This window comes from Rhizophagus irregularis, chromosome 28, assembly GCF_026210795.1.
Source record: "Rhizophagus irregularis chromosome 28, complete sequence".
Taxonomy (NCBI): domain Eukaryota; kingdom Fungi; phylum Glomeromycota; class Glomeromycetes; order Glomerales; family Glomeraceae; genus Rhizophagus; species Rhizophagus irregularis.
The window spans coordinates 1,275,390-1,293,800 of NC_089456.1; the positions used below are offsets into that span (position 1 = coordinate 1,275,390).

Sequence of the window (18,411 nt, forward strand, 5' to 3'; positions counted from 1 at the left end):
AAAAAAAATATTGTTTCAGAAATACTTAAGTTATTGAGCTTGTTTTGATAAACAAGAAACTTGTTTGGATTACCTGTATAAATAAATTCTAAATTGTGCAACCTTATCCATTGGCCAGTTTATTACGTAACGTCGTGACGTTAAACAAATTCAAAAAAGCGAAATTTATAAGACGATCATATAATTCCAGCCAGTGGTGCGAAGCAACAGGGCTACAACTAGTAACAAATTAAATAAATAATTCCAGTGATTCTTAATATAACAGAATAGTATAAATACGTACTTCATTTAAATATTTTCTGATCCATTTAACCTTTTCATAGCAACGGTTATGTGCTCAGGCTCTTTTTTTCCAATTTCCATCATAGTTTTTGATTCATGTTGCAGAATACATTTTTGCGAACAATTTCTTTTATACCTTTCAAGAAATTTATAAACATGAATTTATTTACTATCTCTTACATTATACATTGTATCTTTTATAAACTTATCAGTATCAGGATTTCATAATTTTCACTTAAAGGTTTATTTCAATACGAACAATTTTTTGATCCGCTGATTATTTCTGAAATTTATTCAGAATTTTTAGAACTTTTTTTTTTTTTGAATGAAATTTTTTTTTTATACTTGTAAGTTACTAAAAAGGATACGACTATTTTTTTTTTTTTTGAGCCATACTTTTTCCGACGCATTTTGATTGTTTACTACTCGTTTCACTTGCGGAAGCTTTATTTAACTACAGTATGAAACAGAAATGGAATATCTCTGCTAGTGATAATGCAAGTCCCAAAAAATAAGAAAATTCATGTTGAACATGAGTGATATATGAAAAAAATCTCAGTATTGATCAAATTCAGGTGCCATTAAGCTCCCTAAATTGCAAACTTCGTTTCATCAAAATGTCACGTTGTGTATGTAAGATCACTTGTGATTTTTTAGATTCAATAATCGCGTAACTTGGTTGGAGCAATTACATAATTTTTCAAAAGTGGCGTGGAAAATTTTTTAAACTATTTGATCATTTCCACATTTAAAGAATTTTTTATGATCCGATTAATCACATTACCATATTAAGTTTACAAAAAAAAATAACTGGTTTCTTTTGAGTAAATATATATAAATATCGGCAAAAAAAATATCTTTTCCCACAACAAAATTCAGTAAAAAAAAAATTATCTCTTCCCGTAAAAAAAAATCTTTTCCCACAACAAATTTCCTATAAATCTCACGTCCATATCAGAAACTTTTATATCAACAACTTTACGAAGATTTATTAAACTTTTATTTGGGTTCTGATAGTGTTGTTTTAATAATAATTCTTTTTTTATTGTAAGTTGATTCCACATAATTTTGATAAATACATTCATTCGTTTAAAGACTGAAATTTTCTGACTTTAACTACAGAACGTAGTTTCAATTTAATATGGACGAAAAGTATAAAATTTACTTTAATGTACAAGACGTAGATAAATGGTCATTAATCGACTATGACAGCTGGGCCATCAATAATGTAATATTTCATCAACCCACCAAAGGGCACTGGACATTTTATAAATTATTAACAAACATGTTAATAAACAATGTTGATTCGAAGAAGTCTAAAAAAGCAAGAAACTTATTAAAAATAAAAAAGTGAGTGTACTTTGCTTCCATAAACTCTGGCTAATAATGGTATGGGTTACTTTCTTGTTCCTGGATGTTACGTTCTTTTTCCTTCCTCTCTGACTACGCCTTAGTGAGGTTTTTCAATCGGATTTAAGCAGCTGAGCAGGAACCCATTTTTCTTGAATGGTATGGGTTACTTTCTCAAATGTCCTTATGTCCTATTTATTCCTCCCTTGCTGACTGCGCCTTAGTGAGGTTTTTGAATTGGATAAACAGTAAAAGTAAGGAAGCCCTTTTTTGTCTGAAAATTGAAGTACTTCTCATTACCTGATGTCCTGTTTTTTTTCCTCCCTCACTGACTGCGCCTTAGTGAGGTTTTTCAATCGGATTTAAGCAGCCAAGCAGGAAACCATTTTAGTCATGTGATTATGAGTTGGAAAGTGAAATTTATTGTAAAGGTCAACCGAATCTGAATGAGGATTCGGTTATGTATCATCCTTAAGTCAATAAATTTCCTCTTCACTCACTGATCATATTGAACTAATACTTTTTTTTATTATATCAACATGATACTAATATTCAATTATTTCAATAGGCTGATTCAAAACACGTGAACGAACTATGGAAAAGTCCGGAAATTTTAAAAAATGTATACAAAGAACCAAACAAAGAACCAGAAAAGGAAAATTGAAAAAATAAAAAAAGAAAAATACATAAAAATTTCGTGAGTATATATGTTTTCTATTCATTTCCAGATTGCGAATAAATTCCTTTTAGGTTTACATATTTATTAATTTAAAACGTTATTACAATAGGATGATAAGGAGAAAGCTCTATCTCAAAGAGAGAGAGCTTGATATAAAAGAACGAGAAATTTCTTTGTTAGAACGTGAAATGAAACTAAGAAATAATAATTATATTGAAATGTAGTATATAAAATGTATATTTTATAACTATTAAAATATAATAATAAACTTTATTAAAAATAATATTAACTTCGCATAATGTACTATTTCATCTATCGTTACCTAATGAATCACATCTTTTTCAAACGTAATTCATCGTCTTTCTTACTTATTTTTTATTTCCGATGAATATGGTTTCGTCCATGAAAACTGTCAATGTGTTGATATTTAATATAATAAATCATTGACTTTTCCAGTTGGTTGTCCTCCCAGAACATGATCTCGGATCAGGACTTAGGTTCCGCGGCCCACTCTCTCAGTCCTCACCATCTTCTACTCCTGTCTCTTTTTCTTGAATGTCATCTTTGACGCAGCATCTCCAATTGCTATCCGCTGAAAAGGAATGGATGCATAGAGCTTCGATTCAAGGTCCCGTTGGGACTTCTTATTTCTCGGATTTTCTGTGACGTCGAACGGTTCCTTTAAATATAGATTTATGTAAGGGCATTTTCCGGGTAGTTGAGCTTAGGTTTTCTCTATAGGGGTTTAGGGATATGCGGGAAATTTCATATGATCTATTAAAAATTAAGTTTGTTTTTTTGCTTAGCTTTTTTGTTATACTGTACTGTATATTAGGGATTTTCGTGCGACTAATTTATTTTATTAATTCTTTTTGAAGTTATGTGAATTAATAAAATATAAAGTATTACTGTTAAAAGCAAAATTACAATTTATAAAATTTTTATAATATCAAATATTTGTTAAACTTTTATATTTTATGGATAACAGATATTGTACGGTGTTAGTTAACGTCACTTCGCGACGTTAACCTGGTAAACCTGCTCGATATTTTACACAAACATATCAATATTTTACGATAATGAAAATATCGGTCGCGATAAATTTAGAAATTTTAAATGGCTACGTCAGCTTTAGTATTATTATTTTGGCCTAGAATTATGATACTTTGTAATTTCAACAAAAGTTTTTGTGACAACTCATTATTATATTATTAAATTTATGTATATTTTCTTGTATATTGTCGTGCATAAAATGTTTAAATGTTAAAAATATACTTTATTTATTTTATAATAAAACGTCTATATACATACTAATATAAAAAAAAAATATTGTTAAATTATGTAATTATGTAATTTGTTAATAAAATTTAACATTCAAAAACAAAATCTTACCGTCAGGAAGTTCCAATTCATCTTATTCTTCTGAATGAACGAAGATTTGGATTGTTATACATCTCACCTTTGATCATACAAATATTAATTTTTTTCTAAAAATTGCAAAAGGATAAATTATAAATAATAAATTCATGCGTTACTTGACTTTAAAAAAAAAATATATTGTAAGGAAATAGTTTATGTTATTTGTACAAAGTTAGCTTGGAAATTATTCCCAAAATATATGATATAACAAAAAAAACCGCATACATGTATGCCGCTGATTTTTTTTTTTTTTTTTTGAATGTTAGCAGGTGATACTTCATAGTATATCTCAATGTATAATTACATTTGAAATCAATAGAAAATTGTTTCATCTAATGCATATATTTATTTACCTTATACATAAATTTTAATTACATAAATTCTAATTACTATGTATATTCATCTTTATCAAATTTAAAATCTCAGACTTCAAAGATGTAGAAAAGGAAAGTAAATCAAAAAATTAGAACGGATCATCCGAACGAATGAAAATTCCATCCGACTAGATTTAATTGTTTCATTAACGTACAAGCGGTTATATTGTAAGATCCATGATATGAATAATTTATTGTTTTATTTCAAGTTTCACGCATAAACTAAATATCATTTCTATTACAATTTTAATAAAGAATTTGTACGTTTTGACACAGCGTTGTAGTGCCCTTGTTATATAAATGTATTATCACCATAATACGTGAGTTGTGATCTGTTCGCTCTAATCCATCACGGTTAAAGATTGGATCCGAACCAGTTATGTTATAAATCTGTTAATTAACCAGTTAAATTAACTTAAATCATATTTTCCTATAGTAATTTTTCTTTAGTATGGGAATTTTAATTGGTCAGTACATGTAACTTATTTTATGTATTTGTGTATTGTCAGCTTGACGAAACTTTCTTTCCTTTAGTTTTACGCAATTTTCCTAAAAAATGACAACAAAAATAAGTAGGAAAAACTGAACGTGAATTAGGATGTATTATAAAAATAGCAAACCAATAAAAAATAAATTGTACTTTGCGGCGGATTTTGAAATTTAACTGGAAAAATTGGTTAGGTAATGGGAAAATTGGTTAGACGCAAGATTTGGGGTACAAAAAAATTTTTAGAGCTCATCACTAATAAATTTGAGAAATTTGGTGACTAAAAACACTGTCAAATATTTATTTAATTTGACATGAGGACAAATTTTGGGGTATTTCATAAATCTGCCATGATGAACTATTCAATTAAACTAAAATCACTAGATGCCCAAATTCAAAGGAACTAGCTAATAAATAAAAGATTGATTTAGGTATAAGAATTGGACAATTTACTTATATAAATAATATTCATGAAAATATGTATTTATGCGAAGGTGAATTTATTCTACAACATGAATATGAAAGGCGGAATATTCGAATTATTAATTTTTTTTTACATACGAAGTTAAATTTTAGAAATGAAAGAATTATAATATCGTGCTTAGTACTGGTTTAGTGCTATAGAAAAAAACGATAATCTAATTCGGACTGTCCCCGATCAAAAAAACGAACTAGCCCGACGGACCGTCATGCGAGTTAATGCAAGTCACGAGTCATTATTTTCACTAAATACCGCCTCGATTAAAAACTCGATCGACCCCGCCTTACGGAGCACTATTTACCTAACACTTTCTTAATTTAAAAACGTCTCTAGGTTATAATAGCATGACTTTATATATACAATCCTGACATTCACAATCCTGGCAAATCATAATCCTGAAGATTCCTGATACTGAAACTCATTATTCTTTTTTTTTATTTATTTTTTTTTAGACGCAATAATTTTACATTACTTTATTCATATATGATGAAAATTTTAAATGAAAATGGCAATTAGCATATGTTTGTCATAATAATAATATCAATTAATCCTTTTTGTTTTTAGGATTCAATTTTTTATTATAATTACTTTTTTTTTTTTGAAGATGTGACTTAAGATTCTTTATGAATGTTATTATACGAATCATACGATTTGCATCTTGCGCCGGAAAAACTTAAAATTACTGATCTTTTCTTTTTTAGTAACTCCAGTACCTATTTCAGGTTTTTGTTATCCAGAACATGTGAAATATGTATTGGAGAACATTACTTTTCCCACAAGAAACTCTATTTTCTCGGTTTAGAGAAAATAGAAAGCGGTTATCGTAAATTATTGGTTTTTTTTTCTTTCCTAAACCATTATAAGCCATACTAAGCATTAAAAGAAAACTTATTACATCAAATTGTTATTTATTTATTTACAATAACTGGTTCTGATGGTTATTCTGGATGATGACGACACAAATAATTATGAACAGAAATGGGAGAAACAGTGTCTCTATGCGTCAGATTCGGACTTGGATGAGTTTCTTGTCAAACTATCAGTTTCTTTTAATATTTATATACCGAAACTTCAAACCTTTACTTCCTACCTCTGTGATAAATATTTACAGGTCGCTCCAAACATCAAGAATATCTTACTTGCTAGATTCATCTCACGTTTAATTACCGATGTAATCCAGGAAAACCTGCAAAAATCCGATACTTTTGGCTTTAGTGAACTCCTTCATAATTCCATTGAGCTTCTCTGGTGGGCTGGGGGTAAAGAAAATAAAAAAACAAACCCATACTTTAGAATAATTATAAGCATCTTCAGTACAATTATGAAAGTTAATATCCTAGAGGTTTTGATATCGGAAATATATGGTTTTCGTTGTCTTAAGCGTATATTATTCGACTTTAATCTGATTAATCAGATTGAGCAGTTAGAGTTGTTACTCAAGGCGGTAGACACAGTTGCTGCTCTTGCGGAAAAATGTCCTGAGCATATAAATGACTTATCATTGTCGGAGGGATACAAGGCTTGCACTGCGCTATTGGAAACTCTAAGAAATTGCAGGGCTGACAGTAAAAACAACTTGATTCCATTATTATCCATTAGAGATCAACAGCATCTCGCATTATTAAGGATGAAGATGCCTCAAAAGCTATCAGATTTACCTCACTTTTTAACAGCTCTTGAACAACGGAAAATAGAGTCATTCCGGGTAATAATTGTTTATTTGTTTTAATTAAATTAGCCCTTTTTATCACACAAATTCTTTACAAATTGCAAAACTTATTTAACTTTACTTAGGATTTAATAAGAGGCTTTCCGTGTATAGGTTGTCACAAACAAGCACTTAATCATACTTTTCCTAATAAATTCTTTACGGAATATGAATCAGCGCCATCAGAGTGCTTTCGTCTTCCATTTGAATTCAATGAAGACGATAAGCTTGGACCATGGGATATCTTGCTGAGCGAGGACACAATCAAAGACCTGCAACAATTGGAATCAACACCTGAAATAATTAGGATAATTATGAAGAAACTTGGTCATATATCATCTGGAGAATGGGACAAACATGAATTGAGATGTATAGCAGTGCAAACTAGTGATAAAGTGCATGTACATAGTACTATTCCTGTTTATGAGGTAGTACTTCCCAATGATGATCTGAAAATTCTTTGGCAGGTTGATTATGGATTCACTATTCGTAGCAATTCACTTACACAACTTGTTAAGATTTGGGCTGTCACTGATAATCAGGAACAACTTAACAAAATATTGAAAAATCTTTCAATAGTTCATCAAGTATATACTCCGAATCAGAGATATTGGTGTACGAAAAAAAACATTGAAGATAATAAAATTTTACCAATAAGTCTTGAAGTAGATGCAGAAACTTTTAAAGATAGAATGTATAGTTTAAGAACAGATGATGAGTTGTTAATGATTCATGAGATGATTGTTACAAATAAGTTTGTTCCATTATCAACGGTAAAGTATATACGGACGACATATAAATATTTAATTAGAATGTATTTTAATAGATGATATTCTTGTAGAATTTGTATAAGTCACTCGTCTTGGGTGGTCTTAATTTTACTTTCCAGGTATCCAAGAATGAGTATGAAATTATTAACTGTCCTACGTCAGCGATTGTTGTTGGTCGATCAGGTAAGTAGAAAATAACACTTACTCTTTAATATATTTTGCAATATTTACCATAATATTCTATAACATTTAGGGACTGGCAAGACTACATGCATTGTGTATAGACAGCTCGCTTCATACCTAAACAGCCAACTCTACAAAACCCCATCTTTATATGATAATAACAGAAATTTTTATAAAAGGCAAATCTTTATTACAGTAAGCCCAACTTTTCGTTATCGGGTGAAGAAACATTTTTACACATTGCGAGACTCCGCTATGCTTTCTAGGAAAGAGATAACTAAGAGGAAATTTCGCGAATATAGAAAAAAGATAGAGGAAGAAGGCGCTTCCGCTCCAATAATGCACGAAGAGAAAGACGAGGAGAAAGAATTAAATAGTATTCCAGACACATTCAATCATCTGCAGCTGACAGAGGACAAATTTCCTTTGTTTATTACTTTCGATAAGTTTGTTAAAATGCTTCAGGGAACTTATGGCATTAATAATCAGGACCTGATCATAAAAAAGAAGTTGAATTCGAATAATAATGATTCATATATTAAAAAAAATAACCGAAAACCCTCTTTCATCAATATGGAAGACAAGAATTTTGTAAATTACAAGGCCTTTCAGAAAAGGTATTGGCCTTCACTTAGTGATTATTGTAATCAAAAATTTGAATGCGAGTTGGTTTACTCTGAATTTTCTATCATTAAGGTACGAAATCAATAGTTTATATATATATTTTTATTATACTGTAATTCTTATCTAAATAAATAATTTCACTTTATTTTTTGTTAAAAAAAAATTAAGGGTACAAATCCTGAAGTAGATTTCTTATCAAGAGAGGATTACAGAGACGTCAGTACCAAAAAGTATCCAGTATTTCTCTATAATCGGGAACAGATTTATGATTTATTTGAACATTATGAAAAGATGAAGGCGCGAAATAATGAATATGATTCGATGGATCGGTAAGATCAAATTGCGTAATTCTTCAGTTTTTAAGAAATTTTTTAATATTATTTGAACCTTTTTGCAGAACGTTAGCAATCCTTCGTTATGCCGAAAAAAAAGCATTGGGTAGCCTACATATTCATGAAGTATATATTGATGAATGTCAAGACAATCACATTGTGGACTTAGCACTTATCCTAAAAGTTTTTGATCGTGCTAGTAGCATTTTTTTAGCCGGAGATATAGCTCAATGTATTGCTAAAGGGTCTTCTTTCCGATTTCAAGGTATTCATTTGAAATTTTTTTTTTATTTTCTTGATAATTTATAGGTTTTTTTTTTTTGAAAATATAGATTTAAAAGACTTGATGTATAAATGGGAACATACTCGGGTACCAACCAAAAATCATAACGTTATAAAACCGAAACAATTTCATCTGGATATTAATTATCGATCTCACGATGGAATTCTTCAACTTGCTGCTTCAGTAGTTGATCTAATTCATCACTTTTTCCCTAATTCTATTGATAAACTGCCACGTGAACGTGCTGAAATCGGTGGTCCGCTGCCTATTATCTTTGATGGATTTCAAAAGGAATATTTTAAAATCTTCTCCACGACTGATAAAGATCAAAATTCATTTATTGAATTTGGTGCTTATCAGGTGATTATTGTACGTGATGATGATGCCAAATCACGTTTGAAGAAATTAATCGGTAGAGGTGCAATGGTGATGACCGTGTATGATGCAAAGGGTATGGAATTTAACGATGTGCTTCTATATAATTTCTTTACTGATTCACCTGCGCTTCGAAAGGTATTATTATATCACATACTAATTATCTTAAGCCGTGTGAAATCATTTTTTAATTATTATTTTTTATTTTAGTGGCGAGTAATTCTTTCTATTTGTAAGGACAATTCTGAGGGTGTTCCGACCTTTTCGCCCGAGAAACATTACATTCTTTCTTCAGAGCTCAAACATCTATATGTCGCAGTAACCAGAGCTAAGCAGCATCTCTGGATATGTGATGAAAATACTGAGTGTAGTATGCCAATTCGAAAGTATTGGGGCGGGCTAGTCAAGGAAGGTCAAAGTATGAATGAAATTATTCTTTCTACTTTGGCCAAGAAAAGTGATTCGCGTGAATGGAATAAACAAGGAATAGAATTTTTCGAAAATCGACAATATGAACAGGTAAAAATAAAATTGAGATATTGAGTACCTTAGTTAACTAATAAATAAATTGAATTGTTACTTTTAGGCTATTTTTTGCTTTGAAAAGAGTGGAAATGAAGAGAGCCGTAAACTAGCCAATGCATATTACCTTCGAGAGATTGCTAAGGATTCTATAAGTGATTCAAATGATGATGATATAAAATCTAAATTTACTAGTGCTGCTATGGCCTTTAATGAGTGTTCTCGTCCAACCCAGGCGGCGTTATGCTATCGGGTAATATATTTGTTTATAATAACATTTTTATTGACTTTAAGCTGATATTTAAATTTGCAAAAAATTTCTAGGACGTTAGTATGTATAAAGAAGCTGGTGATGTTTATGCCAAACATGGTATGTTCGAATTTGCTGCGCGCAATTATGTTAAGGCTAACAACATGTGGTACGAAGCGGGTGAATGTTTTGAAAAGGCAAAAAAGTATGATGATGCCGCTATTGCCTTTAAGGATGGTCGCTTTTATGAAATTGCAGCCGATTTTATATTGAAGTGAGCCCAATTTCATTTCACTATTGAATGAATTTATAAATAATGATGCAATCTAACATTAATTATTGTAAATAGGTACAAACAAGAAATTAAAAACAAGACATTTCGCCATGTTGCTCGTCAAATTAAAGACCATTATCATTCTAGGGCCATTTCATATGGTGAATATGATGAGGCTGTTGATATGTATAAAAGATTAATTGATGATAATAATGAAGACGATATTAGCGAAACATTAGAATTGATCTTATATATATGCAGAATTGATTTACTGAAAGAAACAATGACATATATTACGAGTTCCAGTACTCTTCGAAAATATTTTTCCAAGGCGAATGAGTTTATCATGGAATTTGAATCACGATTGATAAGTAAATCTAAGAAATGGAATAATTTAATAGCGGAGTTTAATCTATATTCAGCTTACTTAGTTAAGGATTTCAATAAGATTAACGATTATATACAATTTTTCAAGAGTCGTAAAGAACTTGCTATCGAGTTTCATGCAGTAAACATATGGTTGCAGATCCTTACACAATTATCTGATATTCAGGACAAACACCATCATGAACGACTGAAAAATCTGCAATGGATGTGTGAATTGGTCTTTTCTTTTATAAAGACTATCAATAACAAAAAGAACAATCAAACCAAAAAGAATTTTGAAGAAATTTTCTGTATAAAAGAGATTAACCCACAAATACGGCAAATTCCGTTTGGCAATCCACTTCTACATATTGTTAATGAAATGAATCAAAGCAAGATAGCGGACAGAGAAGAAACCATGAACGATCAGCATTTTTATGATGCGAGTAAAGTACACCAAAGAATTTTAAAATGTCTTATCCCACACATTTTTGAGCATGTCCAAAATGCCGACCAAAAGGGTAGAGTTATTCCAGATATAAGTTATCAAATTTGTTGTTGTGAAGGTTCGGGTTGCCGGCGACATCATGTGAAATCAACACCATCAATTCTGTATCAACGTTTGACATTAGTCTGTCTCCAATACACTGTAATGATAGAGTTTAACGTAAATGTATTAAAAGATCATCGCTTTCTTAGTGACAAACAAATTAAAAAAATTCGTAACTTACAAGAGTGGTGGGCTGAAAGATTAGTTAAAATTCATATTCGCTATCAATCACCACAGATAAGTTGTCCGGAGATCACTTACATGGTATTTGCTAAATTGCCCGAACATATAAGTAAAATATTTATTGATTATGTTCGCAATACATGGTTAATTGATTCTAAGAATATTAATAACTTTGAAGTTATATTGAAATGTATGGTTATTTTTCAGCAACTACAAGACAGATATAGTATTAATAAGCTCAATTTGGAGATGATAAGAACAAAAATTATTTCACATTCTAACGATTTACCTATTGGTTTTGAGTATTACAAGGGGTATAACAAAGCAATACCAGTTGGAAATCGACTTTCATCATTCTTTTTCCATCTTTATTTCAATAATGTGATCGGTGCTATTTCGAATATAAAAGTATTTATCCAATATGCTATTGATAACGCTCAGCTGATTAATCTTGTTACATCCGATGCTTTCAACGATCTTCTATTTCTTATAGAATTTACTACATCTCTAGTTTTTACAATTAAACCTGGTTATTGTGATTTTTGTATTCCTCGAGCATATCTGATTAATTATTTTGAGGCGTTCACTGCAGAACCGCTTATTTCAAATAATCAACATAATTATGAAAGAGAGAATTATCTAGACGTGATCAAGAATTCGTTTGATCAAGCCCAACAACTTCTTAATCTACTAATTCGTGAAGAACAGATTTATTTACCAATTATTCTTCGACTAGTACGTCTTTTGGTACTCATTGGTCTAAATGAACCAAATTTTGCAACAAAAGTCATTATTTTCTTCAAATACTTGAATCGCAGAGTTATTTCTACAAAAATAAAAAAATATTTAGAAAAGAAATCTATGGAACAACTTACAAATATTCTATATAATGATCTTAAGGAAACAGGTTTTGATTCTCTAGTTATCGTTCACTATTATGTGGGACATACGAAAGTATTGTCGAAATTTTCTAATTTAGAAGAAAATGGTATTAAGAAGCTTAGATATAAATCTATTAAAGAATTTCATTCTGCTCTCCAGCAAATTAAATCATCAGTAAATAATCAGGAAAAAGTTACAACTGTGAATAATGTGAATAATCTTCAAGTTTGGTATAATAAGATTAGTGATCTTAAATCTCAAAAAGCAATCATAAAAATACAAGACTGGTTTCGCAGAATTAGATTATTTAAAGCTGCCAAAAAAATCCAAGTCTGGATTCGACGAGTTCATAAACGAGTTAAATCACGTCAACCTAATTATGACCCAGTTCCGAATAAGATTTACAATGATGTGATGGTTTTCAGTAAAGTTATTGCAAAAGAAATAAATAAAGAATCAGTGTCTAAGTATAATATTTTATTGAGAGGCCAGACAGTAGATGTGGTTGTGGAGCTGATTAGTTTATATAAGCGTGTAAAAACATTTATTACTAATTGCTCTCAAGATACAAACAAAAGTAGCCACCGTTTAAAATTAGAAGATGAACTAAGGTTTGTTAACATTTAGAACTTTATAATGACTTTTTCCTTATCTAATTTCAATGAAAATTTTAAATTTAGGAATTACCATTATGGGAAAGTTATACAGGCGTTGAGATCATTATCAATAACTGAAAACTCAGCAAAACATAAAGAAGTAGATATTGAATGGTTGAAAAATGAATTGCAGCAAGCAAAGGATATCATCAATCAGATCCAGAAATGGGTAGGAAAATACAAGGCTGAAGTTAATCCTTCTTACAAGAGTAATACTTCCCATCAAGTGGCAAGCACATCTGGCTCTGCATCAGTCAGTAAGTCAGAACGTGAAGATGATTGGATAGTCCTTTGAGAGATATCAATTTCAGAGCTTAACTGGAGCGAAAAGAAATTGAATGTGATTAGTTTAACCAAACGTCATAATATTTATCCTTTTATAATTTATGGTTCGTTTTAATTACTCTGTTTTTCTTTAATGAGATTGTTTTCGTTTTCCAGGTACTTATAATAATTTTTATTATTCAAGTTTTTTGGTCATTAGGAAAAAAATTAAGTTAATCGAGACGTACAATTTCTTTCAAAAATCGATAACTTTAGTTAGTAAATTTATCTGTTGTATCAAAATTTGTTTTTTAGTAACGTAAATGTAAAATAGAAACGAAGAAAATTTTATTTTCTTTAATTAAATATTAAATTATTAAGTGAAATTTTGATCATTGTTAATTATTCTTTGAATTGACTGGAGAATTTCGATAATATTTAAAACTTGTATTATTTTTGACCGATTACTATTCGTTCGTGTTTACATTGTATCTGATGTTAAAACTTGGTAACTTACAATTGAAAATGTATTAAATGTATTTTAACAAAAAAAAAACTCGGTCTGTTAATTTAAAATTATTCCGTCATCAATAATTTAATATATTATTAGAATATTCAGTATTGCAAAAGTTTTAACAAGTTATTTACGAAAAGAAATGGTAACCAATAATAAATATCGATGGTTAATTAAAAACTTTGCTGGAAGTCAATTAACAGGGTAACTAGCGAATTTTTATTTCTTATTAATTCTTGTATGCGCAAAAAATTATTATAATAACCGGATCATTATAAACCATACAATTTCAAAGGGACAAGCGAAAATAGGACAAGTAATTGACAAAGAAATATTTGATTTAATTATAAAATTTAAAGCATTTGTTTTTGATATTCAATGAAGTTGATTTGAAAATTTTAATTCTAAATTTATTCGCGTTTAGCATATCTCACGTGACTAATAATAATACTATATTTCCAGGAATTATTATTTTCTCTATTCAATACGTTAAGATATTAACGTAACATTTTATTTTGTATCTTTTATCAACTCATCATCACGTTCAATAATGGATAGAGGTTGTAATCTTCTCTTCCGAACATATATTATAGCTTGATATAAGCGTCCTACGATATTAATTATAAGATTTATTGATGATGATGTTAAACTTAAAATTGGAATAATATCATATGTTATAACGGAAATCCTATAACAAATCTTGAAATATAAAGTGAAAATTAGCATGCAATTATAAAAAAAAAAAAAAATTCATAAATCTTTAAATTTATAATACCTGAATAATTAATTGAGGAATATCTTCAATAAAAAGGTTTGAAAAAGCACCCCAAAATATTTTTTTTCTAACAGAATCAGAAAGTGGAGCTTGAAAAACTTTAAACCCAGCTATATTTGACTCCAAAATACCTAATATTTCAACATCAACTCCTGCCAATATTGTAAATATGCTTGCAAATTTACTATTTTCCATAAACCAGTGAGAAAATTCTGATTTCTTATTTTCTTTTATTATTATTAAAAATGCAAATATTGTATTGAATACTATAGGAATTGTAAAGAATATTATACTATAAAAAAATCTTTATTAATAATTAGTTCATTTAAACCTTTATAATAATGTATGTATCATACCTTGGAATATATAATTCACGCACATCATCAGCATTATTTGTTAGAAAAAGAATATCCGCAATAAAATCAAAAATAAATAAGGCGAATTTAAAGATAGCAATATTTTGACCCTATATATTACATATATATATTTAAAAAATAAATATGTTAAAGATGTAAAAAAATTAAAAAATTATATTCAAAAATTTAACAATACCTTTTTTTCTCTTATACTAGCAAGAATGAAAAGGACGATTAATGCTATCAAGATTAAAAGTATGCCTAATAATTTGAATTTATATTCTTGCCAATAATCCGCTAATTTTATAATACGATTTTTAGTATTATTATAATATTACAAGTTAAAAAAATTGATTATACTTACGAGCAGGGTTAAAACCATAATTAGAGTCTAAATAAGCAAGTTGATAATTTCCAATAGGAGTTTGATTATTATTTGACATCATATAACTGATATCCTTTATTACAGTATCAACATCTTTTTCATATTCATTCTTGGTTTCTTCAATTTTTATAGAAATCAAAAATTTCTTTTGTTTCGATTTATTCGAATTGGGATCAATTTGATAATTTTTATATTTACTAAGACGATTTCGTAATATTTGAACTGCATCAGCTAATTCATCCAATAACTCATCAAAAAACTTATTTTGTTTATCATCTGATAAACCTTCACAATATTCTGTTCCTTTTTCAGTTAATCGAAATAAACCAGTTGTTGAACTAGTGAATGTATATGTCATTTTTTTATCTTCAATTGTAAAACTCCAAACATTTTCTTTTACACCTAATAAAGGTTCCCTATAATTTCTATCTTTAACAAAATTATTCTCAATTTTGACAAAATAAATTCCTCCTGATTTACTAAAAGTACTATTAAGTATATCTATAATGACTCTTGTATCATCATTATCTAATTTACATTGTGTTGCAAAAGTTTTTTGTCGTAAAATAATCTTTTGTCCTATCTTTTGATATATTAATATTTTACCATCTACATCCGATGATAATGTTACTGGTTTATAAAAATCAATTGAAATATTTGTAATATCCGAATTTATTGAGGAATGAATTTCGGGGTATGTTGATTTTATATTTGTGTTAAAATAACCATTACCTCTTTCTGTTTGTTTAGGTAAATCTATTACATGTAATCTCCAAGTATTATTATATTCTATTTGAGCGATCAAAAGAGTATTATTTGGTAATACTGTATATGCATAGTTTGAATTTATCTTTACAGGTTGTTCTAATCCCGAAGGACAAGTTATATTGCCGCTTTCAGGATAAACACAAAAATACATTCCATCAATTACCCCATCACGTTTCGTTATTAAATAACCACCAAACAATAAACTCTCAAATATCCAAGTTGAAGTTAAACCAGTATTATTAGGAGGCATGAGGTTTGTAACATTAAATGAAACAATTGATCCGGATGATAAAAATCTAATCTTGTTATGTGTAATATTAGAAGTAGTAATACGAGTTACTTCACGTCCTGATACGGAACAAGTATGGCCAACTCCATCATATTCAATATTACAAGATATTGGTACAGGTTCTATATCTGCTAAATTTGATTGATACAATATAAAATTTGCTGAACCTTTTTGATTATAACTTATAAATGTAGCGTATAATTGACCTCTTGACAAATCATTTGTTATCACTTTATATACAAAAGAGTAACCTTCATCAACTGTTGGAATCAACGTATAAGTTTCATCACTTATACCAGTGGTTAATTTAATTGTTCCATGAGTTAACTTATTAAATTTTCCATCAAATTCAATTTTATATTGTTGCCATGTAACATTTGTACTTTCGGGATCAGGACCATTATAACATACTATAAATCCTTTCTCTTTATTAATATTAAATACTAATTTCTTAAGTGTTGTTTGAAGTTTATTATACTCCTTACGAATGCCCCAAAATCCCATAGATGTTCTGTCATATAATTTTCCATCAAAATCAATTATCATTCCCCATCCTTCATATGTGCTAACATCATTAAAATTTGTCGTATTAAAATAACGGATTAAAATTTGATTCGGTCTTATTAAATCATATTCTAAAAGATCGTCAAAACCAGTATTATAAATAGCACAATAATTGAACTTTTCAACACCTTCTAAATCAATATCTTTTTCGATAACTGTTCCATTAGGATAAATAAATCTTAAAGAAAATATTTCATGATTACAATGTTTAATTGATGTAGATTTATCCACATTAGTTTTAACTATTCTTGCTACTACCGTACCATCATCATATGAACTTATACGTAACACATGAGGTATTTCTTTTGGCCCAAAATTCTTTTCTTCATAAGAAAATGTTTTCACTTCTTCTAATGCATGTAAAGGATATATATAAAAGATAATTATTACGAACAATGTAATGTAAAGATTCTGTAAATTTGATCGCATTTTATATATACATACATACTAATTCCCCCAAAAAAGAAATTTCTCATTATATATATATAGGTGAGCCATTCGGCTTACGGATAGATAGGTATAATAAAAACTTGACACTGACCGGATCGACTAAATTAAAAAATACTCAACTTTAACAGTTATTTAATTAAAGCCTCAAAATACCCACAGCCAGGATCAACAGCCGGGGCTTAATTTTCCGTTATGTTAGTACTAAATCGGTAATCCGATAAAATTATACATAAAAACACTTTTTCGAGATCATGTGTTGTGACGTGCTTAATTGATTAAAATCACGTGGAGGATTTTATTTTCCAATTACACATGCCGGTTACATGTGATTCCTGTTACATGTGATTTCTGACAATCACCTTTCAGTAGAAATGTAGAATTAAACCGATTTATTGAACTTTAGAAAGTTATAGAACTTTATTATTCTTTAATAAAATTTCAAGGAATTATAGTTTCGAATCAATATTCTGTGATTTGCAATATTTTAACCTTACGTTCTTTATGTTTCTAATACAGTTATTCTCAATACATTGTATTTTTATTAAGATCTCTTGACGATTTTTTTAGCACTATAATGTCTTTATTCATTTTCTCTAATGAATTAAAATTTGAACGAATATTTTTTTAATCATAAATGTCGTTTTGGCTCATTAAATGACTCTTCTTTTAAAAATGTGAGTTTATAAAAAAAGGTATAGTGAAGGGAGGAAAAAAAAAAAATATTTGATTTGGATAATCGATAATCTAACGTCAAAATGAACCATTTTTCTGTGGCGATGTTAAGGGTCGTTATCAAATTTACTTATAGAAACGGAAAATGGCTAAGCAAATCAAGCAGACGGATATTTGAATATCATGTATAACAAACCCGTGTGTTACGACTGTTACGTGTGTAAATTTTTTCGTATTAGTAATTATGTTTAACCTTCAACATCTTAACAATTATAATTCCAACATTACGCTATTGGTTACAAGCATTAAATTTATTCTACATTTTAAATCAATAATTAATATTT

General features: G+C 29.0%; 2 protein-coding genes across 2 annotated transcripts; one reads left to right on the forward strand and one right to left on the reverse strand.

Moving 5' to 3' along the window:
- Positions 1-6,006: 6,006 nt before the first annotated feature.
- Positions 6,007-13,531, forward strand: OCT59_018929 (uncharacterized protein; the record flags this gene model as incomplete). Its single annotated transcript, XM_066135695.1, has 14 exons — positions 6,007-6,777; positions 6,867-7,553; positions 7,622-7,733; positions 7,804-8,429; positions 8,526-8,686; positions 8,755-8,954; positions 9,022-9,485; positions 9,558-9,866; positions 9,934-10,122; positions 10,194-10,393; positions 10,469-12,985; positions 13,055-13,287; positions 13,342-13,419; positions 13,500-13,531. 14 exons carry the CDS (start codon positions 6,007-6,009, stop codon positions 13,529-13,531), a joined length of 6,579 nt encoding a protein of 2,192 aa, XP_066004960.1.
- A 663-nt stretch (positions 13,532-14,194) lies between these two features.
- OCT59_018930 (uncharacterized protein) lies at positions 14,195-17,374 on the reverse strand (the record flags this gene model as incomplete). The annotated part of the gene is made up of 5 exons (XM_066135696.1): positions 14,195-14,507; positions 14,584-14,875; positions 14,940-15,049; positions 15,136-15,236; positions 15,304-17,374. The coding sequence occupies 5 exons, from the start codon at positions 17,372-17,374 to the stop codon at positions 14,319-14,321; spliced, it is 2,763 nt and encodes a 920-aa protein (XP_066004961.1). The 3' UTR covers positions 14,195-14,318.
- Between the last annotated feature and the right edge of the window lie 1,037 nt (positions 17,375-18,411).